This window comes from Dromiciops gliroides, chromosome 5 (genome assembly GCF_019393635.1).
Source record: "Dromiciops gliroides isolate mDroGli1 chromosome 5, mDroGli1.pri, whole genome shotgun sequence".
NCBI lineage: Eukaryota > Metazoa > Chordata > Mammalia > Microbiotheria > Microbiotheriidae > Dromiciops > Dromiciops gliroides.
The window spans coordinates 26,876,378-26,894,463 of record NC_057865.1 but is presented as its reverse complement, the minus strand read 5'-3'; the positions used below and the strand labels follow the sequence as shown (position 1 = coordinate 26,894,463).

At 38.6% G+C, this 18,086-nt stretch overlaps 1 protein-coding gene across 1 annotated transcript in view; it reads right to left on the bottom strand.

The window, feature by feature from the left end:
- NEK10 (NIMA related kinase 10) overlaps positions 1–18,086 on the bottom strand; it is a 241,392-nt gene that overhangs the window by 77,140 nt on the left and 146,166 nt on the right. Inside the window, 3 exon segments of the mRNA XM_043969156.1 lie at positions 3,099–3,312; positions 7,564–7,634; positions 8,392–8,521. Coding sequence (XP_043825091.1) covers positions 3,099–3,312; positions 7,564–7,634; positions 8,392–8,521 — 415 coding nt within the window.

Genomic DNA, 18,086 nt, shown 5'->3' with positions numbered 1-18,086 from the left:
GTCTGAAGGATGGGGACTCATCACATGGGTGGCTCTTTTTATGCCTTTAAGTGATCAGGAAACCACATCCATATGGGAAGAGCTGCCAGGAAGTCCCATCAAGGGAGGTACTGGACCAATCAAGTGTTGGAGACAACTCTGTTGCCTTTTAGGGAAAAATCAGTCTAATTTGTATGGGGAGGGAGGGAGGGAGGGAGGGAGGGAAGGAAGGAAGGAAGGAAGGAAGGAAGGAAGGAAGGAAGGAAGGAAGGAAGGAAGGAAGGAAGGAAGGAAGGAAGGAAGGAAGGAAGGAAGGAAGGAAGGAAGGAAAGGAAGGAAGGAAGGAAGGAAGGAAGGAAGGAAGGAAGGAAGGAAGGAAGGAAGGAAGGAAGGAAGGAAGGAAGGAAGGGAGGGAAGGAGGGAGGAAGGAAGGGAGGGAGGGAAGGAAGGAAGGAAGGGAAGGAGGGAGGAAGGAAGGGAGGGAGGGAGGAAGGAAGGGAGGGAGGGAGGGAGGAAGGGAGGAGAGAGATGGGAGGAATGGGAGGAGGGAGGAAGGGAAGGAGAAAGGGATAAACGGTATGAGGGAGAAAGGGAGGGAAGAATCATTTTAAGTGCCTACTTGGGGACACAAGTACAATAAAAAAGACAGTTCCTGTCTTTGGGTGTGACACAGCTCTCCCCCAGGATCCATACAATGGCTATGTGAATACTTCAGAGGTTCAGTGTGCAGGACTGGCCATGAGAAGGGAACAAAGAATGCATGAACATGCACATTAAGGACATCTCCTTGACAAAGGCACAGGCTGCTTTTCTCAACAATATCCCCAAACAGACCACATCTTAACAGCCAGTCAGTCGGTCGGTCAACAAAGTATTCATCAGGAATTTGGTACAAGCCAGACTGTGCCAAAGGCATGGAGGATACAAAGCAAGGCAGATCTTTATCAATGGGGGAGATGACATGAATAACTGGGCGCAAAGAAGACAGGTACAAAGGAGCTGAAGATAATACAGAAGATGCAAGCTCTTGCTGAGCTCACCTTCTGTCAACAGCTAGCCAACACTTGGCTGACATGGTGGACAGAATACTGGACTTGCATACAGAAAGACCCGAGTTTTATTCTTCCCTCAGAAATTTTCTGTGTGACTCTGGGCCAATCAATTAACCTCTGTCTGCCTCAGTTTTCTCATCTGTAAACTGGGAGTAATAATTGCACCCACTTCACAGGGTTGTTTTGAGGATCATATGAGATACTACAGGATATGGGTTTTTCCAAATCTTAAAGAGTTACATAAAGCACAGAGATTACTATTGTTATTTTGTTTGATAGTGTAAAATGTAGCCCTGCAGACTCTCCTTCAATGAGGTACCTCCCATATATCTGTCCAAATCAGACAAGAGTTCTTGAAAGATTTAACAACACACGCATTTTTTTAAATTTTAATTGAAATTAAAATATAAGAAAAGATTTAACAACACACAATTTTTTTAATTAAAATTTTAAAAAAGATTTAACAACACGGCTTTGTGAGTCAACATACTAATTATGAATATCCCAAGAGGGCTAAAATAGGGATAATAAATCCTTGTTGGTTGGTTGGTTGATTGATTGGCATATGCTGCCAAAGTGATCGGCACCATCACTGAGATGTCCCGCAAGCAGACTGAATCTAGGGGTTAGGTTCCTTTGCATGGGGAGGAGGCTCTTTAGATGCTATTAATTAGGAACACCACTGTGCTCATTGCACAATGAACACTGAGAACACTGGAACACTGAGAAGATCCATAATCATTCAAAAGAGTTAAGGCCGACACTTACTAGCTGTGTGACCCCGGGCAAATCACTTAACCCCCATTTTCCCACAAAAAAAAAAAAAGAGTTAGGCCTGGCCATTCATGGAATCAAGTGGACAAACAATTTCTGTTCTACAGACTCTGCTCTGCAGCTAAATGAACTGGTCCAGTGAGCTTGTACAGACACTCAGTGTGAACAATGAGCTGGGCTGAGACTGGAAGAGGAAGAGGGGACTGGGCTAGATTGCATCTGGGAAGTTCATGATGCTGAGCTTCTCCCAGAAACTGTTGTTTCCAAGCACATTGTTCTGGTGATGCCGCCATGCCTGGCACATTAAGTCATGACCTAGTGTGATCTCTGAAGAATTAAAATGTGCAGCAATGGAGAGGTGCTCAGGGGAGAGAAGAAGAACAATGCATATTATCAACTACACCTCTGCAAGGAGAAACAGCACAAAAGATATTCTCTGAGAGAGGTATCGCGCCTGGAAACTTGCAAAGCACTTTACACATATTATCTCATTGGACCCTAACGACAATCCTATGTAGCATGATTGCCATTCAGCTGATAGCCAAACTGATGCTCTGAGATGGCAAAATCACTTGGTCATGGTCACACAGACAGAAAGCGTCCGAAGTGGCACCTGAGCCCAGGTCCTCCAGCCTCTGGGCCCAGCACACCATCCACTACTCTACTACCGTTCACAATATCACATTATCAGAAATGTGTGTCAGAAAAGACTCTGCCCAGTTACGTAGCTAGAGCCAAGGGCTACCAGTGGATAACACATGCACACCAGTGCTATCTGGACAAGGGACCGAGGTCAAGAAAGCTCTGATTCAGGGGAAAGTCGCATCAAGTTTGGAATCTCAGGAGCCAAGTTCAAATCCAGCTCTGCCATTTACCACTGATTAACTCTGAGTCCTCTATAGGCCTCAGTTTCCTTATCTGTAAAATGAGAAGGCTGCTGGTCTCTGAGGTCTCTTCTAGCTCTCGACCTATGATCCTATAATCTGAGTGACCTACTAGGAGAAAAGTCCATGGACCACCGTCTTTGAACATTTACCAGCTGCTCTTCTGGAAGGCAAAGACAGTATTAAACTTGCTTTTTCAAGTGGTTTCAATTCATTTATTGGTAGAGAGAATCTGATCTTCTCAGAGTCCACAGATAAATGTACCACTGAATAATAGTGGATTCTGTGGTAAATAGGTTAACTAGTAATCGCTTTCCAAAAGTTATTACAAGATAAATTGCAAAGTTGATTTGGAAATGGCAACTGGCGTTTTGTGGCGCATGGCTCCTATCTAGAAAGAATTACTTACATGAGATAAGATAGCCAGCTCATGATGACAAGTGACTGCATTCCTGTTGGCTTCCATAAAATATCTCTGTGTGCGCCTCCTCTCCCGCTCTAGCTTCTTTTCCAAAGCAAGCTGGGAAGTGGATAAGCCATCCAAATACTTCATCATGACATCGGATATCATTGAGCTGACCTCCACCACATCCGGCCTAGCTTCTGCATCAGGAGTTAAGCATCTAAGAAAAGAGCAGTCAGTTACAGAATGACCCATGACAATCATCTTCACCTCCCCTAGGGAGGCCCTCAGTTAATCACACCAGGTATCTCGTGCCTCCATTTCTTTTTACAATATAGGTTAAAATGGGTTAAAGTGAATACAACAAAAAGCCGTTTTGGAGGAGAAAAGCAGAGATAAATGGATTGGATAAAGCTTCAGGTCTAGAAAGGATGAGTGAGGCAGATGATCCCAGAGGTTCACAGAGGTGAGGGAGGTGGGCAGTTACAAGCCAACTAGAAGCAGGTCTAGCATTCTCAGGTCACTTGAGCTCCAGCTAGTAAAACCAGGAAGGTCCTTCTCCCTCCCCTGCTGGTCGCCTCCCTGAGTCCCCACCCAATAGCCCATGATTCCTGTAGGATGAGCATTAACACACCCAAATCCACTGAGCCGAGTGCCCTGATTCTCCCATCTAAGAATCACAGCATAGTCACGCTTTCCACTTATGTCATAGCATAACTATACTTCTGCTGACACGTCCACTGTTTGTTAAGTTTTTAAACTCAGATCTAATTTTTACTTCATTGAAATTACTGAATAACATCAAAAATATTTTAACATGTCCAAATTCTGTGTTTTATATTTTGTAACAAGAACCCCTGTGCACCCAAAGTCTTTCTCCTACAATCAAGGCATTCAAATGGACTTAGCTAACACAGGGTTCCCTTTGGCTCCAAGAGTCTAAACAGAATTCTCTCAACAGTTCTGGGACTGTTCTCCCTTCCGGACCACCACAGACACTGTTTGACTTTTAACTCTTTTTTCAATTAAAAGGAGTTGATTATAAGTACATCCAGGTAGCAATACGTTGACAGGCTCGCCACCTGAGAAAAGCCCATTCTTTGACTCTTAAGACACACAATTTGTTTGATTCCAGACTCTGGGTAAAAGAATCAAGTACAGTTTCCTTCTATCTCTGGGCCAATGGAATTATGCTGTGCTTATATAAGTATTAGTAGAATTAGCCTGACCACCTCATATTTCATAAAGTTAAGTATATGAACTTGCACATAGCAGGAGTACTGAAAGATCTTCCCTTGGTTTAGAACAATAAAGCAGTGTTGAGTTTCATTTTCTAATTGAAAAGTTATCCAATTCTCATTTAGATTACAAAGGTGATTAAAACTGTCACACCTGCATGCTTGACCTGGTACTAGGTGAAGAGATGCTGTGTCACCAAAAACGCCCCCTGTAAAAGTCCTCTTCATTTTCCATTGATTACAGTTTTCAAAATTCCAAAATCTCAGACAATACAAATTGGGCCAGAATGATTCTGGCCCACATGTTGTCATCCAGGAAGCAGAGTTTTTTTCTTAATTGAAAAAGCAATTGGAAGCTAGCATTACTATCATAATAGATAGAGACACAAGACACTTAAAGTGGAATTCTATTTAGGTCATATTCTCTGTGGAGCCATGCTCTTAAGAGCCAATCTTAGAAACAATTCAAGTTTGATTGGATATAGTTTTATCCTCAACACACAGACACAGAGCCCGATTCTGCCTGTCTCTCATACTCCAAACTTGGAACTTCAGAAATGGACTTCCATTGTATTTTTGCTGGGGAAACAAACAGGCCCATTTCTCTGAAGCAACTCCTTTCTGTGTCACTCTAAAGAAATACTCAAGATACTAGAGGCCAGGAAAAAAAAATGAGTTATGATGACATAGGATGAGAAGGGTTCCAACCTGTAATGGTAAAATTTAGGTAAAAATCAGGAACTTTTGAGGTATTCAAAATGCCCAGCGACAACACTGCAGAGGTCAGCCAGGCACTGTTGCTTGTCTGTCAATAATTCTCTGACCCAACTAAGAAGGTTTAAGAAAGTAATCTGAGGTGTGCATGGGTAGAGGTAAGGGAGAAGCAAGGAGTGAGATCTCCCCTTCCACTTCACTTTGCAATTTGGTTCTGGAAAGCCCTGCATGAAGAATTTAGTGGAAAGAATGGTTCAGTAGAAGGCTCATCCACTTTTATCTGTTACATGAGCACTCTGATACTTAATAGAATCGGCAAAATTTTAAAAAGAAGTCCACAAAATATGTGGTTTCTCCATTTTTCAAGATCATCTTATCTTTAAAGGTTTGAAAGAAGAATTTTGCTACCTAAGAATGCTTCCGAAACAAAAAATGCCAATGAGCTTATGTAACCTAGAACAGAGATGAAAGACTAAAGTGATCTAAATAATTTGTATAGAAATGGAAACATTTTTCCTCCTCCTTTTATATGAATTGGCAAAGTAAACAGACGCTGATATCCAACAATCTACAGAGGAGTAAAAATAGCAGTCCGGGTGCCTGGCAGACTAGCAAGATTTCTCTCCTTGTTTCCCCAGACTCTTTGAGGTTGCTAAGCTATTCTCCCACTTAGAAAAAAAAATGACTCAAAAGAAAAGTGTCACAACAACAGGATATTAATCTGTATCCCATGTGGCAATAGGAGGGAAGGAAGAAGCAGACTTGAGGAAGGTGGACTTGGAGAGCCATCATTGACAAGTATGTGTAGAAAGGGAGAGTGAGAAGATACCAGGGCAGACTAGAGAAGCAGACAGCCCTGATCTGGAGAAATCCATAGTTTGAAACCAAGGAGAATTTGTGGAAGGATAAAAAAGGAGCCTGACAGGGAGATGGCATGTTCTAGGTCAGTGGCACCAAATTCAACTAGAAATGGGGTCACTCATCCAAATAGAAGGATTCCTGTAGGCCACATACTGACTTAGGTTTTTGTTGTTTTTTATTTGTTTTGTTAAATATTTCCCAATTACATTTCAGTTATGTTTGAGCAGCGATCAGGAGTGCTGAAGGCCTCTTGTTGGACATCTCTGCTGTAGACCACTAAGGTTCGGAACGTGAGAGCAACATCATGGCATGATTCCCACTCTTTTCTACATCCCCTCCTTAGCTCTGAGAATAATGGAAATAATGAAAGTATATATACACATACATGTACACACACACATATATATATGTATGTATGTATATATATGTATATATATACATGTATATAGTCTTGAAATATTTGGAGAATCTATTCTTTTTGTTTTAAAGAAGAAAATAATTCAATTCAATAAATGTCTATTAAGTGGCTACCCAAGAGAGACCCAGACAAAATGTTCTAAGAAAATCGAAAAGGAATGCCCATCAAGTGGGGAATGGCTAAACAAATCATGGAATGTCAATGTTTTAGACTACCCCCCCATCATAAGAAATAGTGAAGGGGGCAGTTTCAGGAAATATGTATATATTAACAACACTCCAAAAACAAACAATTTGGAAAACAGACGTAACTCTGAGCAAGACAATAATAATAGCTAAAGTTTTGTATAGAACTTACTATGTGCCTGGTATTCTGTACAACTGTAATTTCCTTTGGTCCTCACAACAACCCTCTGAGGTAGGTGCTGATATCATCTCACTTTTAATGTAGCAAAGGGTTAAAAACAAAATGCATGCCCATCAACTGGGGAATGACTGAACAAAGGGAAGCAAGTCGCCCAAGTCTTGACAGAGAGGTGATGGACCAGAGAAGTGCATGGTGAGGTACCGTTTTCAGACAGAGCCAATGTGTTGAATTGCTTTGCCTATTCTCTTGTATGTTATAATGGAAGACTTCTTTGGGGAATAAGGAGAGGGAAGAGTATAGTGCCTGGCACACAGCAGGCCTTAATAAACTATACAGGACTGCATGAGTTAGTGCGTAGTGATAGAGATACAACCAACGACCAACGACCAACGACATTAATAGGACACTTAAAATGCCCAGAGGAGAAAAGGAAAAGACGTTTTAAAGGGGCCAAAAGCAAACTGGACAATTTAATAACTCGTGTGTTAAGCTGAATATGAACTGTTCTTATAAGCAAATGCCATACAACAAGGTATAGCTTTATATAACAACCTTTTGTTGGTTTGTTTCACATACAATCTTTTTTTGGTTCTTTGTATAATGAAATGCTGGTTTCTTGATGATTATAAAGTTCATTCAAAGAAAACATAATTTTAAATAAAAACTGGGGATTAGTCAGACAATTGGGGCTAAACTGTAATAACTATTTTAATAAATTAGTAGGTGATAACATTTGTCATTATGTGATATTAACAGTTTAAGTACACTCTGGTCACTTTTTCATCATTTACCAATCAATCTGGAAGGCTGCTGGGGGCGAGTGGTCCCCTTGTGGTCTCTTGTAAAAATCCATGAAACTCCATAACTAAATTACCTGCTGATGATAACTGTCACTTTTTCAGAGTAGATCCCTTCTTGGACTGGTTCATATACTGCCTCGACTATCTGCAAAATAAAAAGAGGTCAAAAGGGAAATACAGGGGCAGCTAGGTGGCACAGTGGATAGAGCACCAGCCCTGGAGACAGGAGTACCGGAGTTCAAATCCGGCCTCAGACACTTAACACTTACTAGCTGTGTGACCCTGGGCAAGTCGCTTAACCCCAATTGCCTCACTAAAAAAAGGGGGGGGAAATACATTCCATCATCTCTAGGAAAATGTTAATATTTTTCTTTGGTGGAACACAAGACAACGTGAAAGAATTATTCATTCAATGCAGTCAGGGATAATTAGCAGCACAAAACATATATCATATCATATCACATCATATCATGTTATATCTTATATTCTATTACATATCATACTATACCATATCTTATCCTATCAATAAATTACTATAGATTGAACAATACATCTGAAAATGTAGGCTTTAACTTATGCTATAATTAATTTCATAACCATATTAAAGTAGAATTTGAGATAAGGAACTGAATTTCAACATAATTTACCAAATATAATTTGAGATGCTGAATTTTTATATTTAAAATTATTGGGAGACATTACAGCTATAGATGATAGCTCTAGATATATTACAGCTATAGATCATATCATATAGATACATGATCATTAGGAGGTAGGAGAAAAGTTAAAGTACCTTTACATATAATTTAACAAACCTCCTATCTCGACAGTCTCTTATATCAGAGGAAAAGTGCCAGCCCTCCAAGAGCCCCAGAGGCGTTTGTTCTGTTCAATATGCTTACTTTCGTCGCTAAAGAGAGCATGTTGGTGCTGTAGAACGGGGGATTCAGTGTCGCCATCTGATAAAGGACGCAGCCCGCAGCCCAGATGTCAGCCTTCTCCCCATAGGGCTCACTCTTCAAAACCTCGGGGCTAAGTTAGAACAAGCAAGTCAATCAATACATAAGAACCAAAGGATGACAAGTTGGACTGAATTTTCAGGATGCAAACAGAGAGGGAAGAAAAACATCCTTATAACTTTCTGTTTTTGAAAAAAAAACAACTAAGATATGTATTGACTTAAAATGATTCTAACTTAGAATAACAATGTTTTCTCATTTTAAGATACTGTATTTCTAATGCTTATACTTTTATGAAAAAAAATCTTTCCAATGTCTTACATAGGAATAATGTAATAATGTGCCAAGAACCTAACTTAAAATGTAATATGTAATAATGTGCCAAGAACCTAACTTAAAATTTAATTAGTGAAGAAAAATTAGTAATAATTTGCAAAGAGATTTATTACATCCATGTCTCAGTCAGAAAATTGGCAATCACATCAAAGTTTGAGAAGTTTAGATCTTAATCTCTTCTAAAATATAAATAAAAATTCACTATCCTCTTTAGAAAAAAAGGCAGACATATTTCAACTCACCAGCTATGCAAAGAGAAGAAGAAAAGGAAGGAAAGGAGGTAGAGAGGAAGGAGGGAAGAAAGGAGGGCAGAAAAGGGGGAAGGAAGAAAGGGAAAAACAGGAGGGAAGGGGCAGTAAAGGGAGAGGTAAGGCACAAGGAGGAAAGAAAGAGGGGAAGAGAAAAGAAGAGGGGAACATGCAAGAGAAGACCAAGAGGGAAAGAGACAAAATGCCCCCCTTTACAAGCACAATGGTGAGATGGTACAGAGTTAGGGCATGTATCCGAACGTCAGCATTTATCAGTGGATGGCTAACTGCACCCATTAATCCTCTGGACTACAAAGTTATGAGTATATATTTCTGGACTGCAAAAGTTGTTGAGTAAAATTAAAAATGGACATTTATGAAAGTAGAATGGGTTTAATGTTATCATCGGCCGGTGACTAAAAATTTTAAATTTCCATTGTTAGGTCTACAGTCTTTCAAAAACTAATGGTGTCCAGTGATTTAGTTGTTAAAACAGATGGTAAGGACATGAAATCTTTAATATGATTACATTCTGTTATTGGTCATACTCTTTAGCTGATATATATCCACAAGAATTCATTTAAAAGGCAAGAGATAATACAAAACACTTCTCCAAATTCAAAGCATACGGCCTAAGTCCATAAAGTTAATTGTGACCCACTCAGAGGAGTGCCTATTTAGATTCCAATTACTTCCAAGTTTTCATTCTTAACTAATAAGGTCAAGTTTTCAGAGAGTTGCTAAATTGCTGAAAATGTGAACAGTTTGAAAATCAGGTGCATTCTGCTTAATTGAATGGACTAATTATTATATGGCAGAATAATTCAATGCACACATATGATTATGAGTTGAATCCCCAATTCCTGAGAAAAAGAAGCCTGATTTAAACCTTATTAAAAATGTAAAAATGTTTTCTTTTTTGAAATCACTTGACTTTTCCATCCATATTTAAAAGGATAGGCTCCTATAAACTGCTTGAAAAAACATCCTTATGAGCTTACACACGATAGGAGCAAGGATAAACACTGCCCTATGGCATGCCTTCTCTGCTCCCACATTTCCAAGGTCCCTCAGTCTGTACTTATTATGACATTTTCCTACATGGTTTTCAGGGCAACTTCAGAAAACATGGGCAAAGGATGGGGAAAACATGCATATGGATCTCACCATAACTGATCGTGGGCATGACTGTGAAGAAGGTAAAACTCACTTTTGATACTCCACATTCCCCAGCCCAACCTCCTGAACCCTTATCCTACCTCCTGAGCCCCTAAATCAGCATCACATCATTTAAATTCTTTAGTACTTACAGAGAGGGGATTTGGGGGCTTCTCCATACATCATTTTTCATTTTAGCTGTAATTATACCTCCAAATGTAGTGAGGATGCTGCCAACCTTTAAGTCAGATTTAAAGGAGCACACATTTCTCCAAACACTTTTGATTTGGGGGTCTGCACTATGGGACATATTATTTTGTAGTCTTCTGAGCTATTTTGGAATGATGATTTGAACATACATGATGCATTATTTTTCTAGAGTTGAACTAAACAAATAACCAAAAAGTCCTCACAGAGCAAGGTTAAGGAAAGAAAAAATCTTTAGTCAATCAATTATAAATTCTATTTAGCATCTATCAATAACCCCACAACTGTGTTATGGGCTATACATAAGAGTAAGGAGAAGGGAGTACGTTTCAGTACATTGGACAGATCCTTAATGGCGAACTGAGAGAAAGCTATGGACAATAGTGGTCGAGAGAGAAGGAAGATGCATATAGACTATATGTATATACATTCATACATGCATATGTGTATACATACATATATACATATATGTACGTGTGTTCGGAGAGGGACAAATTACACTTCACGGGCTGGAGATTGTATGCTAGATTTAAGGGCAAATTGTGGTGTAGAGAGATTGATAAATCATTATCAAAACAATCAGGGTAGCTATAAATCTTTGTTGACTGGCAAGAATCAAAGAACAGGTAACAGTATTGCTATTCTTTCAACAGGTTTTCACTGCTTCAGGAATCTGATTTTGTCCATGTAGGTGTTCCTGTTTGATGCAAATGGTGATCCCTCCACATTTTTTTTCTTTTTTTTTTTTTTAGTAAGGCAATTGGGGTTAAGTGACTTGTCCAGGGTCACACAGCTAGTAAGTGTTAAGTGTCTGAGGTTGGATTTGAACTCAGGTACTCCTGAATCCAGGGCTGGTGCTCTATCCACTGAGCCATCTAGCTGCCCCCGATCCCTCCACATTTTAAAAAGATGGTCTCCAGGAATTTTGTGGCTGAAACATTTATCTGTGATTATCGACCTGTTGTATCAAATGATCACCACCATTATCATCGTGCGCTATTTAGTGAAAACCTCTTTCGTCTGCGGTTGCAAAAATGAGCGAATTTGTCCTTTTCTGAACTTTAGGTAACAAATATCATCATGAATTCGTAACAAGTTCAGGAAGAGGAAGGAAAAGGGGAAATGTCAAGTGGTTTTTAAAATTTCAGTGTTGATCTTTGTTGCCATCACTCGCCTTAATTCCATTTGATGATATGATTTTTAAAAGGTACAGGTGGATTCGCAGATGATATTTCAATGGGTATATGGATCAGTGTTATCATCACTCTGGCTACTCCTTCCCTGGGGCAGATTACGACCTACCTGCATCTTCCTTCTCTCTCTACCACTGTTGTCCATAGCTTTCTCTCAGTTCTCCATTAAGGATCTGTCCGATGTACTGAAACGCACTCCCTCTCAAAAGTACCCAGCCAGGATATACACACTTCTGGTCTCACTCAATTGTTGCCTATCCAACTCTACACTGTCATCTGGGCAATAAGCATTCTTCATCCTGTTTTATTTGGGGTATGAGAAGGACTAAGGCAATCTCTTCTGAAGTACAGAGCATCTCACCATAGAGACCCTATGATGAGCGGCACAGTAAGACTTTACAGCGGGAACATGTGCACAGCCCGTCTATGGGGGATCCTCCACCTATCTGGTCTTGAACAAGAAAACACTTCTCAAAGGTTTTGCTAAGTGGAACACAAGCTCTGACAGGCATTAATGAGCTAAAAGGAATTTAAGAAAAATCTCTACTGCTGTGTGAGCAACAACCTAGTTAATACAAAAAGACCCAGATTATATCATTACCACAAGATACCACTGTGCAGATTTCCCCTGCCCATCGACTATTAAAAGCAGGGCAAATCAAACTGAAATAATCAGATGAAAATGTCAATAGTTTGAAAAATTATACAAGCAGATAACAGAGGAAATAATGATCTATACAGGGAGCACACATCCAATACATGTACAGATAATACATTTGTATGTCTCCAGACATTAGGTAAATGATATTCTAAAGAAAAAACTGCTATCTAATGGGTTTTGTTTGTTTGTTTGTTTGTTTTTTAGTGAGGCAATTGGGGTTAAGTGACTTGCCCAGGGTCACACAGCTAGTAAGTGTTAAGTGTCTGAGGCCGAATTTGAACTCAGGTACTCCTGACTCCATCGCCGGTGCTTTATCCACTTCGCCACCTAGCTGACCCCAATCTAATGTTGTTTTAAAATACAAATCTGTTCCTTGAACTTAAAACCATGTCCCTTAGAGCAAATTTGTCCAAAGAGAAATTTAATTTATCCTAAAGATGCCATTTCCTTCAGAATTTAAGACATTACTAGATATAATCATAAATTCTGCTAACAAAAATCTATACTATCACTTTAAAAAAATATATAATTTATGGGGCAGCTAGGTGGTACAGTGGATAAAGCACCGGCCCTGGATTCAGGAGTACCTGAGTTCAAATCCAGCCTCAGACACTTGACACTAGCTGTGTGACCCTGGGCAAGTCACTTAACCCCCATTTCTCTGCAAAAATAAAAATAATTAATTAATTAAAAAACATATAATTTCTTGATGCCTTTTGTTGGCACATAAGGTATATTCTGTGGATGACCATGAAAGCAAAGGCAGTATGGTCAGATAGACAATCCATGGTGAAAGTTGGTAACTCTTTTTTCTATTTCTTTCTTCTTTTTAGAATTTTTATTTTCCCAAATCACATGTAAAAACAAATTTTGAAATCAATTTTTTTAAAACTTTGTGATCCAAATTCTCTTCTTCCCTCTCTCCCTACCCACCAAGAACTCAAGCAATTCAATATAAATTATACAAGAGTGGTCATGCAAAACATTTCCACATTAGCCAGGTTGTGACAGAAAACAGACAAAAACAAAACTTTACATAAAGAAACTAACAAAAAATTATGCTTCAGTCTGTATTCATTCAGGTACCATCAGTTCTGTTTCTTTCTTCTTTTTGGAGATATCAGTGATTGAAAATTGGTGGTTTCTGGAACAGGAAATGTTTGAGAAGGAAATAACTTGGAAACCGTTTCTGAATCCGTGATGGTGACAGGGGGTGGTAATGGTGGTGATGGTCAATGCTGGGAAGGGGAAGGGAAAGGTGAGTTCCAGCATATGGATTCTACATGTTTGCTCAAAAATTGGCTAGAAAAAAGTGACTCAGCGAAAGAATAGAATGGAATTCCTATAAGAAAGAGGTCACAGGCCACTTGAACTGGCAGCACCAGTGTGCCAATCTCTTAAGCACAAGTTCTTACATTAAATGTTCAATGCATCCTGTTTTCTGTAAGAAACGTCCCATTTATCCAGCAATGCTGACATTTTTTGCATCTAGTTCAAACACACACACACAAAAAAAATCTAAAACTAAAAATGCAGTTAACTGCATTGTTCTAATCCCAATTATGTTACATTTCATTCAGATTAAATGTGGACCTTGAACAAAAAGTCCAGCTCCATCCTTAATTATAAAATGTTATACTTTCTTAATCTCAAAGGAAACTTGTGCAAAGAAGGGGTAATACTTGAAGAAACTATGCCCCTCTGATTTTATTTCATTCCTAGTAAGGAATCTTTTCTTTTTCTCATCTCTACAACCCCCACCTTCCCACTCTAGAGGAAAATGAAAATGGAAAATGAGAAGTAAGAAGTAAAACAGTTGCCAAAAGTTACAACATTTCCGGCATCAAGCTTCAAATACCCTAGTGGCATAACAGCTTTATGTAATTACAAATAAAAACAATGAGTGAGAAAAGGAGCTACAGAACTAGCAGTGGGAGAGAAGAGATTCTGTGAACCTTACTGTCAGTCCATTTCTCACCTTCCAAAAGAACACATCACAAGTCTTTGGAGGATATAACTGAGATAAGTGTTTCAAATCCTTACTACAGTTGAAAACTTCTATTGGTTCCTTTTTGTTTGGAAGGTCATTATGAAGACTAAAATAAATACTTCAAATTTCCCTCATTGTATTGCCTAAACTACATCTTGAAAAATAAATGTAAAAAAAATTCCATCAAGTTAGTATATTACATTTGGAAGGGTTTCTCATCTATGTAAAGACTATTGAACTATATGACTTTCCACAAAAAAATTAATTATGGAATTCAAAGAAACAAAGTTTAGCACCATTTCTTGGTTTGCAAATCTGTTATAGGAAAAGGTTGGGATCCTATTAACTCAGAATTAGTAATAACTAAGGTTCTTCTAAAAATTAGAGCACTCGTGCTAATAAAGAAAGTATTGATATGGGATAGAGGTAAGGAAAGATGGGTTATTAATAACAAAATTCATCTTAGCACTAGGGGAAAAACATTTACCAAACACATCAATAGTGGCAAGTAACATGGAAGGGAAGATGAGTAACTATTTTAGAGTAAATAAAGACTATTAGCATAGCCACAACTAAATTGCTAATTATAAGGAAGATAAAAGCAAAAAAATTGTATTTCTAAAAATATTCAGCAGTTTAGACTTTTCATTCACTCTGAATAGAACCTTGACCACGGTAAGGTTTTCACTGTAAGTTTATTTTATAGCATATGGATATCAAACTCAATAATGAGGAAACAAAGCTTGTCTTTATCATGTTACATGTGCAACCTTGGGTGAGTCATGTCAACTCTCTGGACCATGGAGTTTCCTCCCCTGTAAAAAACAGAGTGAATTAGATCAGATCAAAAGTTGTTAACCTTATTGGTATCATGGGCCCCTTTGGCAATCTGGTGATGAGTATGGGCTCCCTTCTCGGGATCATGTCTTTAAAACCATAAATTAAAATACAGAGGACTACAAAGGAAACCAATTCTACTGAAATAAAATTATAAAAATATTTTTAAATAAGTACAAAGTTAACAATTGTGGGCAAAGCAAATAACCTTGTCATTTTTGTGGTCATGCTTCAAATGCTTCTCCTTTACTGAAAGATCCATCTTTTGTCATTGATGTTTAAGCTGAAGTTTCCAGAGTATGTCACCTTAGGTTGCATCTTGAGCTCCTCTGATCTTCGGAATACATTATTCCATTCTCTTCAATGGTTTTTGGTGATTACAGAATATGCTTGTTATATGAATTTCATGTCCTTTATATTTTACAGTCTTTCTCCTATTACTTGAAATTATTAAATTAACCACCATGCGTCTTATAGTTTGCAACATGAACTGTTTTGTTTTTTGTTTTTTTTCCTGGAAGAGATCCATAGATTCTTCAAATGATACTTTGTTCTCTGTGTTCAGAAGTTCTGGGTGGTTTTCTTGTATTACTTTTTGCAATATTTTTGCAAGGTTTTGTCACTTACATTTTTATGAGAAACCTATAAATCCTTAAGTCCTCTTCCCACATCTTGTATTTGCAATCAATGTTTTGATTACAGAGACCATTTTTCTGCTTTTTGCTTCTCTTCTTCCAGACTGTCTTTCACTGCTGTGTATTTGTGTTCCTAATCAGCTGTTCTCTCTTTTGTTTCTTTCTTTGATGAGACTTACCACTGTGGATCCAAGTTTTTCTATTCTGCCAATTATTTCTACTAAGAAGGCCCAAAATTTTACACTCATAATTCTTATTTCTTTCTCTCTTGAAGCCTTCACAAATACAGTATCAAAGATTCCATCCTCTCTTGGGAATCAACGAGGTATTCTGCCCCATCTGTGTCAATTCAACAGTGATAGTAGCTTGCATCCCTGTTTAGTAGAAGAATTGTGCCCCATCCCATTTTGAATGGAACACTCCAAGCAGCAGAACAAACCGGAGATAAGCAGAGTTCAAATAGAATCCCAACCTACCCATGCATTTAGAGTTAATTCTAAATTCCCTACATGTTTGGGAAGCCAAGTAAAGTTAAGGCAACAACTCTTCGTTAGGCACCCATTGTGTGCCAGACAACGTGCTAAGTTCTGGGGCTACAAAGGAGGACAAAAACAGTCCATTCCTCAATTGCTCACAGTCTGACAAAACACTTCCTAAACACCACTAGGTGGGTCTTTCTTGCTCCCCGCATTCTCCAGGAAAACTTAGCCCACTAATTCTACCCCTTCCCTTTGGTTACCAGGGAACAGCTTCCCTAGTCAAACACTGCTACCTTCTGCAAATCCAAAAGACAAGACTGACTTTCTCAACGAGGTCTTTATTGCCAATCATAAAGGTAAAATGGGAGGGGAGGCAATATTCATAAAGGGAGGAGGAAAGAACAGCTAAATTTATTATTTCAATTACCAGGCTGTTCCTAGAAACTCCCTTCGTCTCTGTTTCATGTCTTTTGTTTCCGTGGACGCTGTCTACTCTTTTATACCCTCTGTCCAAATGCTACCTTCCATTAAGACAGATGAATAACAATTCAAGCCACCACTCCCTAACTCCGTCCACTTAAACAAAAGAAACGACTATTATATTTGGCAGCTGGGATTTCATAAGAATGATATATGATCAAGGATTAACTCCCTAGACAAGGCAGGAGCCCTGATAAATCCATACATCCATTTGGTATAAGATTAACTGAAACTAGAGAAGAAATGAAAACTCTGAAGGGGGATTTGAAAGCTATAATTGAAAAAAAAACTGTTCTAACTGATCATACAAATATAGGATGAGAGTAGTGGCATCCCAAGACTTCATAAGAGAAATGCTTCCTTTTATAGGAAATGTCAAATAGTAGAAAATAACCCCAAAAAAGTACCTAAAAAGAGTCTAAATATTGGGGGCAAATATTTTTGCTAAAAGAAATTCTCCCAACATCACTTTTATTTATTAAAGATGGGAAAGGAAATGTGTATCCAACTGCAAAATATACACTTTAAAGTCTATTAAGTAGTTCTGAAAATTCAGATACGAGATTATCATTCTCTTTTTTTGCAGGGCAATAAGGAATAAGTGACTTGCCCAGGGTCACACAGCTAGTGGCACGTGTTTGAGGCCACATTTGAACTCAGGTCCTCCTGAATCCAGGGCCGATGCTTTATCCTCTGTGCTAGATTATCATTCTTATCTGCCTGCGCTACACCCAACACTCACCACCTACCACCCCATCCAATGTTTGCACGAGGCAAGAGGAAATTATAAAAGAAAAGAACATTTTAAGGAGAAAATAGTTAATTATATACAGGGATCTTCAGGTATGGAAATTCCCTTCACTGGTATAGACGCAAAACTTATCTTGTTAACTTGGGGAATAACCCAGAGCTCCTTGGAGGTTAAGTGAATTTCCCATGATATTTGTCCAAGGCAGATTTGAACTCAGTACCTCCTGATTCCAAGGTCAGCCTTCTTTGCACTATACCATGCCAATTTCTTTTATTTCATTCACTTCCCATTTTTCAGAGTCAAAAGCCTGTTTAAGATGGCCAGGTTGGAATTTTTCTAATTACATGAAGCTTTCTTTTCATCTCTTGAATTCTTTCTTCAGATTTGACATTGATATTGAACTTTGCCCTAGGGAGTCAATAACCTGACTTTACATAGACAGTTGATTTTTAAATCGCTCCCATATCAGTAACCAATTATTTTCTATCTGTTAAGATGGTGGATTTCATTTTCATGATGTGGTTTCATACTTGCCATGTGCAGTGCCTTCTATCTTCTTGAAGAATTCATGGCACAGAGGTATAAGGCTTATGAATACTTTAAAAGTGTTTATTCTTTTTTATTTCCTGAATATTTTCTTTTTCACTATGAATTTAAAGCAAT